Source organism: Lepidochelys olivacea (genome assembly GCF_965140295.1).
Source record: "Lepidochelys olivacea isolate rLepOli2 genome assembly, chromosome: 10".
NCBI lineage: Eukaryota > Metazoa > Chordata > Testudines > Cheloniidae > Lepidochelys > Lepidochelys olivacea.
Genome location: NC_140420.1, coordinates 85,326,212 through 85,343,982, shown reverse-complemented (window position 1 = coordinate 85,343,982; position 17,771 = coordinate 85,326,212). Strand labels below are relative to the sequence as shown.

Genomic DNA, 17,771 nt, shown 5'->3' with positions numbered 1-17,771 from the left:
CAGGTTCTTTTCTTCTGCATCATGTTACTATTTGACCTTAGTTCCTTGATTTTAGTTCCTTTCCCCCATGTTCATGTGCAACACTCTGTAACTAACTGCTGTAAAGGGAGGAGCTTGATACAATAATAAAACCACATTAGTTGCAAAAAATAATGTCTTGGGCTTTTGTAAACTGTTCCATTTGAGTTTGTCCAACTGTTTCCTCCAACTGGGCAGTTCCATACATCTCAAGCATATAGGCACCAGGAGACAGGGGCATAGCTTGGGGGAAGTTCCGCCCCCCCCCATTATCCACCCATGACCTCCCTGACTTTGGCTCCCTACAAAAAATTAATGCAGCACACATTAAATGGATTAAAAGCTAGCTAAATGATAGGTCTCACACTGTATTTGTAAATAGAGAGTTATCATGGAGCCGGTGTGTTTTTAGTGGTGTCCTGCAGGGATTGGTTCTTGGCCCTATGCTATTTAACATTTTGATCAGCAACCTGTAAGAAAACATGCAATCATCCCTGATAAAGTTTGCAGATGCCACAAAAATTGGGGTAAATAATGATGAAGACAGATCAGAGTGATCTGGATCACTTGGTAAGCTAGGTACGAGCAAACAATGTGTGTTTTAATACAGCTAGCATTCCTATACATTTAGAAACAAAGAATATAGGCCATACTTAGAGGTACTCTATCCTTGGAAGCAGTAATTCTACAAAAGACAAGGGGTCATGGTTGCTAAGATGAGGGGGAAGTTCTCAAATAATTTTTGAGGGAATTGGTATTTCAGCTTTGCTCATTTGGTTACTGGAGATAGAGATGCTGCAATCTGCCTTGTGAGTCTTCCATCCTTGGCATTGCCAACCTGCTAGGGTCAGACTGAAGAATATCAAATACTGTATCTGCTTCTCCTGCACTTCAGGTAATTCCATGTCCAGAGTGTCCACTGTCCTTCCCAGCAACTCCTGACAGGACTTAAGTCATCAGGAGAGGGTACTGCAGCAGATCCTTATGCGTAGATGGCTAAAAAGGCTTGAGAGATCTTTTGTGGCTTTTGGAGAAATAGTCCTCTTTCTCCTGAGTCTTGACCTCCTCCTCAGGTTTCTTCTTGTTCCCTAGGGTTATTTACATCACAGGGTGGCCTAGTCAGGGAAAGATTTCCAACTTCATGTGTGCCCACATGTGGAATACACAGAGGGACCAGTGCTCAAAGAAGAACTATGGGGTGATCGAGAAATAGCAGCTCATGGAGGGCCAAGGAGGAGCACCCCCTCACCCCCCAAAGGAGGCCCAAGGTAACTGTCAGTTAGAACTTGGGAGTCCTGTCTGGCCAGAGAGAAGCATTTAAGCTAACTGCATGAGAACCCTGGTCTGAGTCTGCTCTGGCTTCTGGAAACAACCAGCTGACATTGTGCATGTGCACAGGCTTAATAAAGGCATTAACATAACCAGTCCCCCATTCACAGTCACTAGCTACCCTTCCCCATAACACCTTTCTGGCTAATTTAATTCCATTTTTAATTTCAAAATTTATGCAGCAAAAAACTGACACCTGAAACACTTTGAGGTCTCACCTGCAGCTGACGGGCTGTCTTAGCACCCATCCATTAACGTGACTGGCTCCAGGCCAAATATGTTGTGTCTCAACCAGGAACTACAGGGATTTAGGCCCAGACCCTCAAAAAGTCTGTGTGTGTCTCACAGCCACTGAAAACAAGGGAAGATAGAGGCCTAATTAGTCTTTAAGGCTCTGGGCCTTGGTGACTTTGGCTACCTGCTAGCTCTGATGTGGCGGCTTTGTTCCTTGAACAATGACATTTTCACCTCTCGCATGGAGTCTGTTAGTTCAAAATATGATTGTGGCTTTGCTAGGTGCGGGCAGGACCTATAGACTCATATTGAATTGCAGCTAGCCATGTCCTTTCCCAGGAGTCTTGTTTGCCTTTGTCAGACTGGCCTCTGGTTCTGCATGTCTGTCATACCAAAAAAATTGTTACTCCTCTTCTTAACAGCTGTGCTGCAGCAACAGACCCCATCAGTTGCCATTGGGGGCTTTACAAAAGCCCCGCTCTTCCACCACCCTAAAATCCCAGCAATAAAAACCTCACCCCAACTGCCCACCAGTTTTCCCTGTTCCTCCCAAACCCATTCCTCCCCTCTGGCAGGTTCAGGGCTAGAAGAGTTGGCAAGCTGGCATTCTTTAAAGCATTTCTCCAGATTCTTTGGTTCCCTCTGCAATTGCAAATGGGGGAAAAAAGTCAAGGTGCAGGATTTCTTACCCTGACATCCGTATGACCAAAAATGTGCCAGAGGGTGGCCCTGGGTTTGTTCCCTACCGAGGAGTTCTCTGATCCATTGTAGAAGAATTAGGCACAGGGTACCGAGAGGTTGCGGAGTAGCAGCCATGTTAGTCTGTATCCGCAAAAAGAAAAGGAGGACTTGTGGCACCTTAGAGTCTAACAAATTTATTTGAGCATAAGCTTTTGTGAGCTACAGCTCACAACATTGGATGCAGCCGATGAAGTGGGCTGTAGCCCATGAAAGCTTATGCTCAAATAAATTTGTTAGGCTCTAAAGGTGCCACAAGTACTCCTTTTCTTTTTGAGGGTACTGAGATGCTCTTCTAGTCTGAACCTAGCTGCAGAAGCTATATCATCCACCACAAGAGAGGATCATTGCATATGAGTAGAGCACTCAGGTTCTCTAAGAATTACAGATCTCCTTGGATCCACTTGCTTTTATATCTGTGAAGAACAATAAGCATGGGCAAACCAACAGACGCAGGTCCTCTGCATCAGTTACAGTCTGATTCTAACTCTGCCTCAGTGCAGACAGCCACGGTGGGTCCTATGGATCCAAAAGCTGATTGATAGGAAGAGGCCCTGACTACCCTCACCAGTCAGCTAGATATTTTGCTTGGGGCAGCAGCTTCTGAAAGGGTCAATCTGGGAGAAAGGGTCACAGAAGAGTCTGCCTAATTGTCAGAAGTGCTGATTACAGGCAGGGGTGGGTCTCAGCTCCCACTGCCCCTATTTGGAGCACAGCCCAGGCAGTCAGATATTGGTGTTCTCCTGCAAGTTAGGCCTCTGCTGTATGAACTGTATGCCCAGATGGTCACTGTCCAAGGCAGGCCTGCCAGCAGCAGACCTGCCAGCGGCTGGGGTCTAGCCCCGGCTTCAACATTCCCTCCATTTCCACTGGGGCCTCAGTGAGGCCTGACTGATGTAATGAATTCACCAGAGTCCGCCTGCGTCTCCTAGGACGTGCCGGCTGCTCTGCTAGGTTGTTTTTCCTTTTGACTTAAACAAAGGCTCTGCTGAAAGCTGGCACTGTTCTGTCTCCTCCATAGAGCGTGCTCTGTCACGGGGCAGCTGGCTGTGGGCAGCAGCACCCTGAGCCCCTGGTGAACAATGATGGCTCTTAGCCAGGAGCTGTGTGCTTGTCATGCTAATGATCCCACTGCCTCCTTGTGGCGCTGTAGCACAGTGACACTGATAGACTGGCAGAGGGGCTGTGACCCACCCTATCCCCTGTGCTGCCAGATGCCATGGTCACTAGGAGGCAGCATCTCTGCTCTAGGAAACACAATCACCCACCTGGAAATAGCAAACAGCTTGCTCAGACAGGGACGGATTTCCAGTTTGGCACATGCCAAGGGGCGCCGGCATTCTAGAGGCACCTAAAAGTTAAAAATGGGTTAAAAGTTTCATTTTTTTACAGCAAACATGAAGGTCAGCTGTAGGCAGGGGGTGGCACGGAAGATGCTGTACCTAGGGGCATGTAAGGTGTAAATCCAACCCTGCTCTCAGATGTGTTTGCGGACAGGTGCTTGGCTTCCCTGGTCCTGATGTTGCTGTCCCTGCACTGCATTCTCAAAATGAGAGGTTCTTCCTCAAAGCTTGTGCTGCCCTGGATAAAATGCTGCACTCGGCCCCTGCTTTGCATGTCTGGGTTGTAGCTGTCAGGGTTACCAGCACGCCAGGGAGAACTGCGGTGCAGAAGTTATTCTGCACACTCACTGGGGGAGCTGCCCCCCTATGCCTCCCTCTTACTTCCAACTTCGTTCAAATATGCAGTTGAAAATTGCCTTCAGAGCCCTCGGTGGCTGGAGCGTGTGTAACAGCACCACAAGCAATCTGGTTATGGGCAGACGTTCTGCCTTCACCGCACTGGACGAGGAAACGCAGGGCCGGTAGGTTCAGCTTAGCCGGAAGGTAATGTCGCTAATCACAAGCCGTCGCTATTCTAATTCCAGACAAAACCACAGGGCTTGTCTATACACAAACTTGCACCAGTTTAATTACCCTGGTTTAGTTAAACTAGTGCAAACCCATGTGGACACATTTATCTCAGTTTAAAACTGGTTATAGTGGTTTAAGCTTGCTCGGCAATGGATAATGCAAGGTACAGGAGCGAGCTAAGTGACTAAAATACAGGGTTAAGTTGGGTTAAGAGTGTCCACCCACAGGGTTGCACGGGTTTAATTAAGGCTTTGTAAAATCATGCCTGTAGTTAAACCAGGACAGCTGTGTGTGGAGCAGACCCCTGTGACAATTGCAAAACAATAATGGTGCCAGACGTAACAGATAAGGCGGCTGGAATTTTTAAAAAGGCCCAGGTGCGTCTAAGCTGAGACAAAGCCACCAATGTGAGAGAATGGGCTTGTGTCTATCACAGCTAACTGCAGCTCAGGAGCTCAACATCCACTTCTGGCTCTGCCTCCCTCTGTCACCTTGGTAAAATTACTTCATCTCTCTGGGCCTCCACTTCCCACCCATCCAATGGACATAACAGCACCCTGTCTCACAGAGGTGTTCTGAAGCAATATTAATGCATGGTTGTAAGGTGCTTTGAGCTTGTCTCGTTGAACAGAGGCACCAGAGAAGTGCAATGGGGAAATGCAGTTAAATACCTCAACTGACCTTAACTCTGCCCCCACACCTGTCACCTCACGCACCCTCCTAGCAGAGTGCAGCCTATGAACAGCACATTAAAGCCACGTGTATGCTGCATAATTATTGGCAATGAACCATAATACATGGACCTCAGCAGCTCTCCTGTGCAACGATCTATGGCTCAGCCTTGCAGATGAGGAGGCACTCCTAATGGACAGGGGACACCTGGAATATTGTGGTGGTATGTGGCCTCTGTGACGTGGATGAAGGTTGTGTACGGTCGAGTACGGGAGTATGTGGCTCCATCATCTCCCCCATTCTATTCAACATATGCACAGAACTGCTCTGGAGAGAGTGACTCAAACAGCCACAAGATACAGCTTTATATCCCAGGCAGAGTTAATGATCTCCTAGCTCTCCCAGTGCTTGAGAGAGATTAGTCCCTAGATGCAAAGCACACTTCTTCTGGAAATCTTGGCCTCTCCCAGTTCTCTACTCACTCCTTCAGCGGGTCCTACTCATGCCCTCATCAGTGCTTTGTAGGGGGTCCCACTGGGCTCTGTCCTTGCTCCTCTACTCTTCCCCCTCTATGCTTTATCTCAGGCCAAGCTCATCCACAAGCAGACATTTAACCCACTTGATGCTGACCACTCACAGATCCACCTCTCTACTCCAGCCCTGCCAAGCTGGAGAACTGAATTCAATCTCAGCCGCTGCCACAGAGTTCCTGTGTGATGCTGGCAAGTAACTTAAACCACACTTTCACAGGTGGCCGCAATTATATGTTCCTTATTTTCTGGATACACTGTGATCTAAGTGGGGATCTGGAGCATTTTAATGAGTACAAAGCCTGATCAGTTTTTGAATTAACTGGGTCTTGTCCATCAAAGAGTGTCTGTACCTCTTTAGGTAAAACCAGATACAGACAAGGCCCTCCTCCTTGCCACCAGTTGCTATATATTGTACCCTTGTGTCCCCTGCATCTAAAGCTGCCTGCAGGGATGTGTTGGCAACTGATTGTCCTGCTGAGCAAATGGACTTAAACTCCCAGGAGAACTCAAGGAGAGGTTATCCACAATCTTCACTTCCTTGTCCCACTGCAAATAACGTAGCCTGATGATTTGCTTGCAAGCTACCAGAGGAGTATTATTTATTTATTTTTGGTGAAAAAAAAAATCTAATCTTTTTTTCAGAGGTTGGTTCTTTGTCCTTTGGGGCAGACTTTGTAAACTGCTTAGATGGTTCATTGGCTGCAGTGACTACTAACAAGATGAGTATCAGAATACTCCAAACCCTCAGATGGAACCGGATATCTCCAATCCACGCATTTCAGCGAAGCAGAGTGGGTGGCTAGGGGAGCCTATAAATCCTTAGCAAGGTTTAAAATTCCCTTCTTCACTGGCAAAGTTTCACAGTTCTGAGGAGCCAGTAACAGAATCTCAAAAAATGTATAAGCCTTCTCTTGAACCATCTCAAAAGGAACTTCAAGGATTTCTATAATCTTTTAAACAATTATTGAAATAACTTGAAGTCATCAACAGTAGCAGGGACAAATAGAATCACTGTGTCAGCTGGGGGGAGAGGGGGGTTGATAGAAAGCATGGAGGTGCTGATGGGGTCCTCCTGACGCTCCATGTCCTTCCTTCACTCAGCAGTTGCTGCTCCTCTGGGATGATCTCCTGCCCAGTATGGCCAAATTTGAAAGCCAAAGGAATATGACGTATTGGGCCAAAGAGGAGGCATCTATGAAACGTGGAGTTTCAGGTACATGATCTCTGTAGAAGGGAAGAATTTAATCTATGCCCTTCCCTATCCTTAGATCGGCCAGGTAGGAAGGGTGCTGGTCTAGAAGGATTCCTGCTAGAAGTGGCTGCAAATGAGGAAAAACCTACTAGTGGAGAAGCAGTGCCTGGAGCCACTGAGACTTGAGTGGGAATCGTGGATTTCCTCTGACTCTCAGGTGGATGAAGTGAGATCTTCATCACTGGTACCCAGGACTGGGGTACCGGAGATGATTTTGAAATCATAGCAGAAGCAGAAACATTGAAAAGAGAAGACTCCAGGATGACTCAGTCCTGCGGGGGCAGAAAATGCCCCCTTAGGTATTGTCAGTACTAGAGATCTGTGTTCTGCTGAGAGCGGTCCCAGGTGAGCCAACACCAGAGACGCTCTCAAAGGGCTGTAGGGGAAGCACTCTAGGCAGCTCAGTGCTGTCATCTCTGGATAGTGCCACATCAGTCCCAAGGTCAATGACCTGGTTGTCTTTACTAGCACTGGCTTAAGCAAGTCTCCAGCTTGCCGACTCTTAGCAATCTCTTGCCCTGTACTGGGAAGGGGGATGGTGCTGAGAGGCAAACGGAGCTATGCTCTGCTCTTCTGCAGGCAGCAAGGGGAAATGCCTGCTCCAGCAGGGTGCGTAGCAGCGTCTTTGCTCTCCTGGAGGAGGAATGAGTACACACTGCCGCTCCAGAGCCTGGAGTGCCGTCCCAAGCAGACGGAGCACTGGAAGCATAGTTTGCTGGAAAAAAGGCAGGAACTTCTGTCTGGCGCACCTGTGAATCAGAAGCTCCCCTCAGACTGCTCCATGAGGTAAAGATTTAGCGCTGACTCTCTGGCCTTGTGTGTGCGTTTGCTAAAAGATTTACAAATTGCACACTTAGAGGAGATATGACTCTCTGCAAATAGTAAAGGCCCTTCAGGTGTTCATCCCACAGGGAAATTATCCTTCCATGGGAGAGAAAGGTCTTTAAACCTGGGGACATGGGTTCAGCCATGAAACTGAACACCTGGGATCAGCTCTCTCATGTAGATTTTGTGGCTTTTTTTGTTCGTTAAACCAACAGGCTAAGACCAGAAACACTAACATGTAATACCTGTAGTAACTGCGACCAGTAATGAACGATCTCTAGCGACTACAGGGACACTGAAGTTGTTCTGACTTGCTGCCGAGGGTGGTAAGAAGGAACTGAGGGTGGCTGGGGTCACACTGCCCTTTACCCTCTTGGGAGGGGGAGTGCAAGGGTGTGCAGAACACAGGCCTGGCCCCCTAAAAGACACTGCTGGTAAAAACATTCCAAACTCCCACATGTAGGGCGCATGTGCACCATGATCAAGTCTCTACTTGTGGATCCCAAAGCAGCAGTGCCTACCAGTCACCTCCCTGCCCAGATCACAGCTGCAGCCTCAAAGCCTTTGGAGAGAGCCAGGGTAACATCCAGTTTGAGCTTGAGGAACCAGAGATGTGGCTTTGGCAGATTTAGTGAACACACGTTAGTTCCCTCTAGAGCTTCTCAGTAGCCGTTTAAAGGGCTATTATCCACCAGGGCCTCCTTTTGCTCCCTTGCTCTGTGCACTTCTTTCCTGCCCCTTTCCTCTGAGAGGGGCAGCAAATAGGTTAGAAGGGAATGGGGCAGCTCCCCGCATTGCCCCTAGAAGGCCCCTCTTAGCCCAGGGGATACAGCTACTACTGCAAAGGGGAGGAAAAAAATGCATTTACAACAGAGTTTGTCACACTCACAAAAACAGTTGCACAATAATGAGATATGTATTCTAACACTTGGCTTTGAATGTCCATGATCCCCTGAGAGCTTAGGCTTTCCTGGGAGAGGTGGCTGCAGGAAGGAAATAAAAAAAATACACCTTTTCTTTGAAAGGTGGAAAACCCCTTTCCTAGTGACTTTATCCATCAGAAAGAAGATGAGTTGTACCAAGCCCAATTCTTTTCCCACTGCGGCTCCCTATCCCACATGCTCTTTCTCCAAGCTGTAGAGAGCACTTGGCTCTACCTCTTGCACCTGGCATTCCAGACACCTGGCATCACAGGTGAAACAAATCAGCTTTTAATGGTCTCCAGCCTCAACTCCATCCCATTCTGCACCAGGGCAGGAAACCCTCTCGCCACTGATTTTTGAAGTGGTTTCTCAGGACACAGCTTGTCCAGGTTTTAAAGGATTTTGACAAATTGTCAAAGGTTCAGCAAAACGACAAGACTTCTCCAAGGTCTGGAAAACGTGTGTTACAATGAGAGACTAAGAGAGCTCAGTCTCTTTAGTTTAGCTAAGAGAAAGCCAAGAGAATTCAGATAGCAGAGGGCTCCTCAATCTAGCAAAGGCAAAATGAGATCCACTGGCTGTAAGCTGAAACTTCAACAAATTGGTTAAAATGTGCCCATTACTTCTATCCAGGCACTGTATTTTATACCCTTGCATCAATAAAAATTCCATCCTATCCCCCATCTTTGGTGACTCTCTTTCTTAGCCTCTGTCTCCATCCCTTACCAGCTGCTCCATAGCCCCACCCCAGCTGCTGGTCTCCTTCACAAGGTTTCTGCCTTTTAATTTCCTTGAGGAGGAAGGGCTGGAACTGGGGATGCCCTACACCAGTCAGTACTTCCTGGGATAAAAGGGTGGTTACTGGGAGATCAGCAACTGATGCTTTGGGCAGCCTCTAGCTCACTTTGCAATGCAGCAGCACAAGAGCCAGCCTTTGAAGCCTTGCTATCAATGCACCTCATACCCGTCACAGCTTCTGTGCCAGGCAGCTTATCAGGCAGCGCTTCATGGGAGACTCACTTTGACCCCGCAGGCTGCATGTGTCTGATGACTCACAAGGAAGCAGCCCACTTTCCTGGGATGTTAAGGACACTCACCTGGGTGATTCAGTGTGTTAGCACCTTGAGCACTTTCCCAACACATCTGTTCCATTCAACCTGCTCTCTGGGGAGCTACCTTGTGCTGAGAATCCCAGCATCACAGCTGTTACATGGGGCTGGTAGCCACGCACAAGCTGGTGAAGTTGAGGAGCCTGAGGACTGCAACTCACTGGGACAAAGTAAAGCCAGTTGTAGCTTCCTGGGGGCTGTCAGTGGAGACTTCCTCTCCTGGCATGCCAACCCTCTCCCTCCCCCCTGCCGAACAGCCTACTGGTAGGCTGTTATAAAATTGTGTTTTCTGGGAGTGGACTGCACTTTGGCCACCTCCACTACACAGGTACAGAGCAAGAGCTGGACAAGTAGAACCCAGTCAGATTGGAAACCCAGCTGGCCTCTTTGTCCCCCTTGCATGGCCACAGCTAGCAGCTCTGTGCTGTGGTGTGTACAGCTCCCCACACAGCAGGTCACAGTGCTGCTGCTGAGATTTTCCTGGAGCAGCATGAGTGGCTAGAGATGAAGAGCTGGAGCAGACTGAGCAGATTTCATATGCCCTGGAGGCACAGTTGCTCAGTCCTGGCTGAGGCTCCTATTCCTACCAGTGTGATGAGATGCATAGATCTCACCCTGCCCCAGCAACAGGAGAAAGGAAAACAATGATAGAGAAACATCTCCTGTTGCCTGGAGAGGTCTGGTTGCCACAGTGACAATGGTGACGCCAGCAGATGATGCTCATTGACCTTGAAGAGAAGCTCGAAAGTGCAGCAGGTGGGGAAAAGGCAGCCTCCTCCCCCTTGGCTGAAAAAACAGGGAGAGGTGTTAGAGGCAGGACCCCCAATCTCTCCCAGTGTTTGAGGCCTGGGGATCTTGTGAGTCTGGGCAGCACTGCGAAGGGGTGCAGGTGAGTGTATTCCAAATTCCAACACACGCCTCACGAAGTGATGGAGCCGGTCTACCCTACCATGGGCACACTCCCCGAGGGCCTTCTAGGGGCTGACAGGCAACAGGTGGCCAGGAGGAGAACGGCTGAGCTAGCACCACTTCTGGGTGGACGGTTCTGGGCCAGAGTCGTCCAGCAACCCCTGCAGTTAACAGAAGCTGGGGATGTTCTGGAGCATGCCCTCGTCTAGATCTTTAAAATCCTAGTTCACAGCAAGGGACAGTGAAGAGTTGGCTCCACCTAGAGGAAGGAAGCAGTATAAAGCAGGCAGGACTTCACCCCAGTGCCAGGAAGGGGATGCTCCTTTCAGAGCCCAGCAGCTGAGTGCTGCTGTAGGCCAGTCCCGTGCAGAGCCCCTGATTGAGCACAGTGGGCCAGAAAAGTTTTTGCTAAGCCCCAGTTAACACAAACACCTGACAAATGGTGCACTGGGAAAAAACAAAATGTGAGTATCCTAATGCATGCCGTTACAGCCAGGAGTGAACTGCACCTAGGAGCTCTCTCTTGGAGGGACCCTTTCCAAAGCATAGGGCTGTGCCACTCTCAAGGTGGACCCCCCCCAGACTGGATCACCAGGCTTCAGCACTTCCTCTTTACCAACTGTATTGACCTTGCAATTGGCTGAGACACAAGCTCTCTGTGTACAAGGCTTACCTGGCCCTTTCAATGACCACGTAACCAAAGGCTGGAAAAGCTCCTGCAGGCTCTGCCTCTCTAGGTCCTGCCAAATCCAGGAAGCTGAGGCTGACACCCCTGCCGCTCCCATAGTGAAAACCACACCAGATTTCCTCTCCACGTCTCAGAGGTATTAGGCCTTCGTTATACATCCAAGACCCAACTTCCACCCCAAATACCCACACCCATTTTGCAGGTTTCCTTAAATCATGCCAAGCCAAGCCATGGCACTGCCATGCTTTGGTGGGGGACAGAGTCAGGCCTTAGCCTCACAGAATTGGAAGGGACTTCAGGAGGTCATCTAGTCCAACCCCCTGCTCAAGCAGGGCCAATCCCCAATTTTTGCCCCAGATCCCTAAGTGGCCCCCTCAAGGATTGAACTCACGACCCTCGGTTTAGCAGGCCAATGCTTAAACCACTGAGCTATCCCTCCCACACAGGGCTCATCCCCTCCAATAGGTGAATGGCACTAGCTTCAAACACAGATATCACAGACACGTGCATTTCCAACACTCCATCTCAAGTGCAACAAAGGGAGTCTCTCCCCTGTGGGGGCTCAGGAAGCTTTAGGTGCAGGGGTCTGACCTGAATCCCCAAGTTCAGCTCAGCAGCATATACAGCAATAACTCCTCAAAGACCAACCCAGACTGCTGGAGACATTGGGCATTTCAGCGCTTTGCCCAGGCTGCTGCAGTGGTAAGAGAGATGGAAGCCAGACATATAGTGTAGCATGTTTACTGTGAACACACACATCCTGATATAGCGCAGAGATCTTTGGGTACAGCTTCCCCAGAGACTACAGACACAGACAAACCTGTACCATAAATACAGTCCTGCCCTATAGGCAGGACAAAGGAATACACTTGCTCTGGCAGATTGTCACTTTGCTGAAGAGGTGACATCACAGCCCCTGCCACTGCAGATGGGGAATCCTCTACCTGCAATGGCTCAGGAAGCAGGACCCCTGTAGTTACCATGCCTCTGGGCTTGTGCTTGATGCTCATTTACATAAATATATATTAAATAGTTTGTACTTTATTCACAATAGCGATTTCTCCTTATCAGTGCCTTACAAATAAAACCTGATTTGCTCAAAAAGCAGTTGCACTTTGTTTCTGTCACTGCAGGGCTCAGAGCTCAAACCTCATTCAGCCCTCAGGGACCAGAAAGACCCGTCTGTGTACCCGCCGTGCACCCCTCCTAGAGTGGGTACCATGCCCCTCCCTGCAGAATCCCAGCCCAAAGGGAACACACAAGGGTCAGCCACTGAAAGGGGTCCCCCCACAAGCAGTGGTCCCCAACCTGTCCCTGCAGTGCTCTAAGTAAAGCTTCTCATCCCACCCCCATTACCCTCTCTGTCCCATGCCCCCCGCCAGTGTTTCTCCCTACAATCAGACTTGCCTCTGTGCCCCCCCCCCCACAACCATCCCCACCTGGGGGTGACTGACAGGCGAGGTGAGAGAAGCAGACAGTTACCAGACCTGGCAAGTGAAGCAGTCAGGCTGGGTAGGGGCAGCAGGGCCCACAGAAGGAAGGAGCTGGTTTGGCAGCAGGCAATGCCCAGTGTTACCTATTTTTCATTCAGTCACATAAAAGCCATTTCTGAACAGGCTTGTCATGAACCTGCAGGCTAGGATTTCTCCGTTCCAGAAGCCACCAGCTTACAAAGGCACTCTCATCACACCGATCGTGCACCCTTGCCAAGCCTCGGGATCATTCTCCTGCTTCCAAGGACACTGCAGCTTAACCAAGACCCTCAAGCTGCCCTCAAATCTCTTCCCCTGGTTTATTCCAACAGCCAGAGAGCAGGAGACCAACACCACAGTGCAGCTGGTCAGCACAAACATGCAGCTCTTGTATGTTCTGATGAGGCTTGTGGCTGCCACAATGCCCTTGTCTACCAGACCCTGTGCCCCTCTCCATGCAGACAGTGGGCTGACACCAGCTGCAGGCAGCAGGCACCTCCTTTGGCCTCATTACCCTGACAGCTGTGGACCCACCTCCCCTTCACTCCTGGTTCCAGTGCCGCTGAAAAAGCAAGCCAAAGCACTCCCTATGACTTCAGTGGGAGTTGCCCCTGCTCACCCAGGGCTGACTTTGTTTTCTATTTAAGGAAGGCAGGGATGCATGTCCCTTGTCAGGTGGTGACAAGCTGACTGGTGTCTCTGAACAGAACAGACTTTTCCCCTGTCCCTTGCATGATCCATAGACCAGTCTCCGATAGTCAGACCCTTGGAGTGCCAGCTGTGCTGAGCAGGGAGTGATGTAACATCTGCCCAGCGGGTTGACTGGAGGGCTAGAAACATTATGGAAGATATGGGCACAGCCGAGTCCACTCCACGACTGGGGAATCATACTGCTTCCAGACATTGACTGTCTCGGGGATTCTCTTTTCTTCCCAGCATGCTTGCCACAGAGGGAGATGCTAGTTCTGTAGCTCCTGCTGACTAGCAGGCTGCTCGTCCTCAACACTATTCTCACTGGACAGCTGTTGGTCCCGATACGGATGACTGGATGGATGCCGATCTGACACAGCATTATCTGTGGACAGCTCCTCTTCTTCCTTCTCCAGTATTTCCACCAGCTGCCCCTCACTTTGCTCCAACATCTGCATCACTGGCTCCTCCTCATCCAGCTCAGATGTCTCCCCTGGCACTAGTGGCCTGATCACATCTGGTTCTAACATCTCCCCAGCTGGCCCCTCTTCACCTGGATCTGACATCTTCCCAGACAGCCCTCTCTCACCTGGCTCCAGCTTCCCTTTCTCACCCAGCTCCCATGTTCCCCCAGCTGGCTTGTCCTCACCCTGCTCCAGCTCCACCAACTCATCTTTTTCAGGTGTCTCTCCAGACAGCCTGGTCTTGCCCAGCTCCAGTACCCTGGTCTTGCCCTGTTCTGGCATGTCCTCAGATGGTTCCTCCTTGCTTGGCTCTGGGACCTCCAAGAGCCCCGGCACCCTCATCAGGCCTTGTTCTGGCATCTCTCCCAGGGGGTTGTCTACCAAGGGCCCAGACCCACCCAGCTCCAACTCAAGTGCCTCCCCCAAGGGCTCCATCTCACTCTGTTCAGGGGGCTGGCAGTTCAGTCGCTCTTCACTTATTTGGGGACTGATGGAAGGTTTCTCAGTGAAGCCGAAGCGAGCGTAGATCTCCATTGAGGTCGGGGAGGAGGGGCCTGCACTGGAGACAGTGCTGGAAGGGCCACTGCTGTCTGCAAAGCAATTCCAGAAAACGTCAGACAAACACTTAGAGAGTCAGTACTTAGCTGAAAACCTCAGCCAGAGTCTGTGCCGAAAAGCCTATTAAATGGCACGTAGCACATTCTCAGACATCAGCATCTGACTGCTCCCTCCAATGGGAAGGCAGCATATCAGGGTTGGAAGGGACCTCAGGAGGTCATCTAGTCCAACCCCCTGCTCAAAGCAGTGGTAGCAGATGACAGAACAAGGAGTAATGGTCTCAAGTTGCAGTGGGGGAGATTTAGGTTGGATATTAGGAAAAAAAATTTTCACTAGGAGGGTGGTGAAACACTGGAATGCGTTACCTAGGGAGGTGGTGGAATCTCCTTCCTTAGAAGTTTTTAAGGTCAGGCTTGACAAAGCCCTGGCTGGGATGATTTAATTGGGGATCGGTCCTGCTTTGAGCAGGGGGTTGGACTAGATGACCTTCTGAGGTCCCTTCCAACCCTGATATTCTATGATTCTATGAAGAGCCACTTCTCTCTCTCTCAAAAGTACATCTGGCAATTCTGTACATAGTGGACGTAACTAGCATCGAGCCCAGGAATGGAAAGGGAAGAAAAATCAAGCCATTACATCCTTTTATTTATTTATACCCTTCTGCAGACTATAGGACTCCACTATCAAATATTATGTCCACTAAGTCCAAAAAATTGTAAGTGGGCCATAAACAAACAGATAGCCCAAATCCCATGTAGCTGCTCTGCACATTTTTCCCATAGGTACACTCCCTAAAGAGAGTGATGCCATTGGTCTTGTAGAGCATAATCTGAAGTCTGGGGTAGGACCCTTAGGCTATGGAATAGTCACCTTCTTTCATTTTGCAGTGGGTGAAAGGTGTGATATAGATTTTCTGAATTATTTTCTCCTGTTGGTAGATATTTTGATTGCCCATGACGCAGCAAGATTTGGCCATCATGTCTCCTTGGGATGCCATGGGACCAGAAACAAGGAAGTGCTAATTCATGAGCCCTGTCAACCCTAGATAAAAGATCGGTCGGGATCCCAGAACTCTAAGGGCTATCATGTCCTTGTGAAATGTGCATTAGGGATCCATTATGGATAGTGTCCGCCATGCAAACTTACTCCCGGATGAAGCTATCACTGAGAACCACGACTGCACTCCTGCTACAAAGAACAGGGATGCAGAATAAATATTTAAATAAGTGGACCAGTTAGATCTTGTTACATGTCAGATGTAGGTTCTAGCATGGATACAAGCTTAGGTGTACATAAAACTATGGCTTGCATATCAGAACCCAGCAAGACCATAGCATCTTACTGAGTTAAGAGCTGCTAACTGGGACTCAGACCTGCAGACAGATCGCCCTGTGGGAATTGTAACTTACTGAGGATTGAAGGGTTCCAGGGATCTGCGTCACCCTCAATACAGAATCTAAGGGCCTGTCTACGTGAACAATTAGTTTGCGGAAAGCTGGGGCCTACCCCACACTAGCCTGCTGTGGGCTAACTATGCATGGGGAGCCTGCTTACAGCCTAACAGTTCGTTAATGCCCTTTGCTCTAGTCCCATTTCAAAACTGACAGGATCAAAGAGCATTAACAAACCCAGAGCCCACATGGACATTGTCTGTGACAGGCTAGTGCGGGTGATTCACACCCCAGCTTGCCACAAACTAAATGTTTGCATAGACAAGCCCTAAGCTGTATCCTTGAGTCAGGGCCTCAGGAGCTCTGTGGCCAGGAGAACTAAAGTGTGCAGCAAAAAGTCTCTGGATTCAGGGGCATTCCAGAGTGGAAAGCTGCATATCTTAAATTTAAATTAAAAGGTATAGATTTTTAATTAAACTAAAAATAATTAATCCATTCAGTATAGTCACTCCTGGGTTACCATCTTGATGTTGTATTTAATATTACGCTTTCCCCCCATTTTCAGTTTTGAATATACCACATATTTCTGTGTTGTCAACACAAGTGCACCATGAGGTTGCCAGGGGAAGCTGGAGCTTGTGATGCTGGGGAGGCAGTTTGGAACTATGGATAAGCACTTTCGCTGGATGTTTGTTTAAAGTGATCAGTTATTAACTAGTTTAGTTTATCTCGTTGTAAATGTCAATGTTGTTAAGGTACCAAAGTGAAGAGCCCCTGGGGATGACTGTACCTGCACTATTGTTTCATGTCTGCCTGGTTCACACAGTTCCTATGTGGAAAGCAGAGATTCTGGAACAGGGTTCTCTGGCAAGGGGTGGATACCATGGCAAATTCCAAGGCTGCAGAACTGTGGAATTTCTGGGGCTCTGCCTTGAGCATGCCAACGGGGTGAATTTTTATCCCAGTTGCTCATAACTTGCTACTCCTTGTCCAGAATATATGAGGGTTACTTTGGCCACGTCTACACTAGCACTTAAACTTTTGTGGCTCAGGAGTGTGAAAAAACACATCCCTGAGTGACATGAATTTTGTCAGCATAAGCGCTTGTGTGCATGGTGCTATGTTGGTGGGAGACAGTCTCCCGTCGGCAAAACACAGCTAAACAAGCACCTTCACAGTGGTACAGCTGTGCTGCTCTAAGCTTGTAAGTGTTGACATGGCCTTACTTGTAACCAGAGAGGACTTGTGCCTCCTGGGGGGGCACAATGTGAAGGGGGGGGGCCAAGTGACCACCCCACGTGTCGCCTTTGGGAGGAACCTCCTCCCTGGGCTAGTTCAGTCAATCCTGCCAGCTCCTGGGGGGCTAGGGCTACAGCAGTGGGGAGCACATGTGCCTCTGGGCCTGGCTAGGAGCCCAGGGTATGGAAGCTGCAACTGGAAAATCATATTTTCCCTGCATCCGAGCAACATATCTAGCTCATTTTAAATAGTAACCCTTTTTAGTAGGCAATTTTCTAGAATTAAGCAGGACATTCTATACCAACGAAAACATGACTACTAAGAGTAGCCAATATCTGACAGCCCAGGCCATGAGATGAAGAGACTGAGGATCTGGATGAAGGATCCTGCCTTGTTGCTGTAACAAGAGATCCGGGCACAGAGGAAAATGCATGTAAAGCCCTGCTGGCAGCTGATGCAGATTCATGGACCGCTGTTGTCTCAGACAAGTTGAGGCAATCAATATAATTTTTGCCCTGTCCTGACATATCTTTGTCACCACTTTCTGAATCAAGGTGTGTTGGGGGGCAGGGGGGTACACAGAAGGCTCCTTCCCCAAAGTAGAGAGAAGGCATCTGAAATGGACTGACTGGCTGTCAAACAGGTCTACATCGGGATAACACCAACAGGGGAAGATGTCTTGCATACTTGGATCTTTCAGAGACCACTCGTGAATCTGAACTGTCCCTACTGAGGCTGCTAGCACATTGCTCTTGTCTGCTAAATGCAGGGCCATTAGATAGATCTTGTGAATCGCATAATCTGACCACCTTGG

General features: G+C 49.1%; 1 protein-coding gene across 2 annotated transcripts in view; it reads right to left on the bottom strand.

The window, feature by feature from the left end:
- Positions 1-11,868: 11,868 nt before the first annotated feature.
- PPIP5K1 (diphosphoinositol pentakisphosphate kinase 1) overlaps positions 11,869-17,771 on the bottom strand; it is a 145,716-nt gene continuing 139,813 nt past the window's right edge. For both annotated transcript variants that reach the window (XM_084640955.1, XM_084640954.1), the window contains one exon: positions 11,869-14,359. In XM_084640955.1, coding sequence (XP_084497081.1) covers positions 13,575-14,359 — 785 coding nt within the window. In that variant the 3' untranslated portion in view covers positions 11,869-13,574. The remainder of the gene's footprint in view (positions 14,360-17,771) is intronic.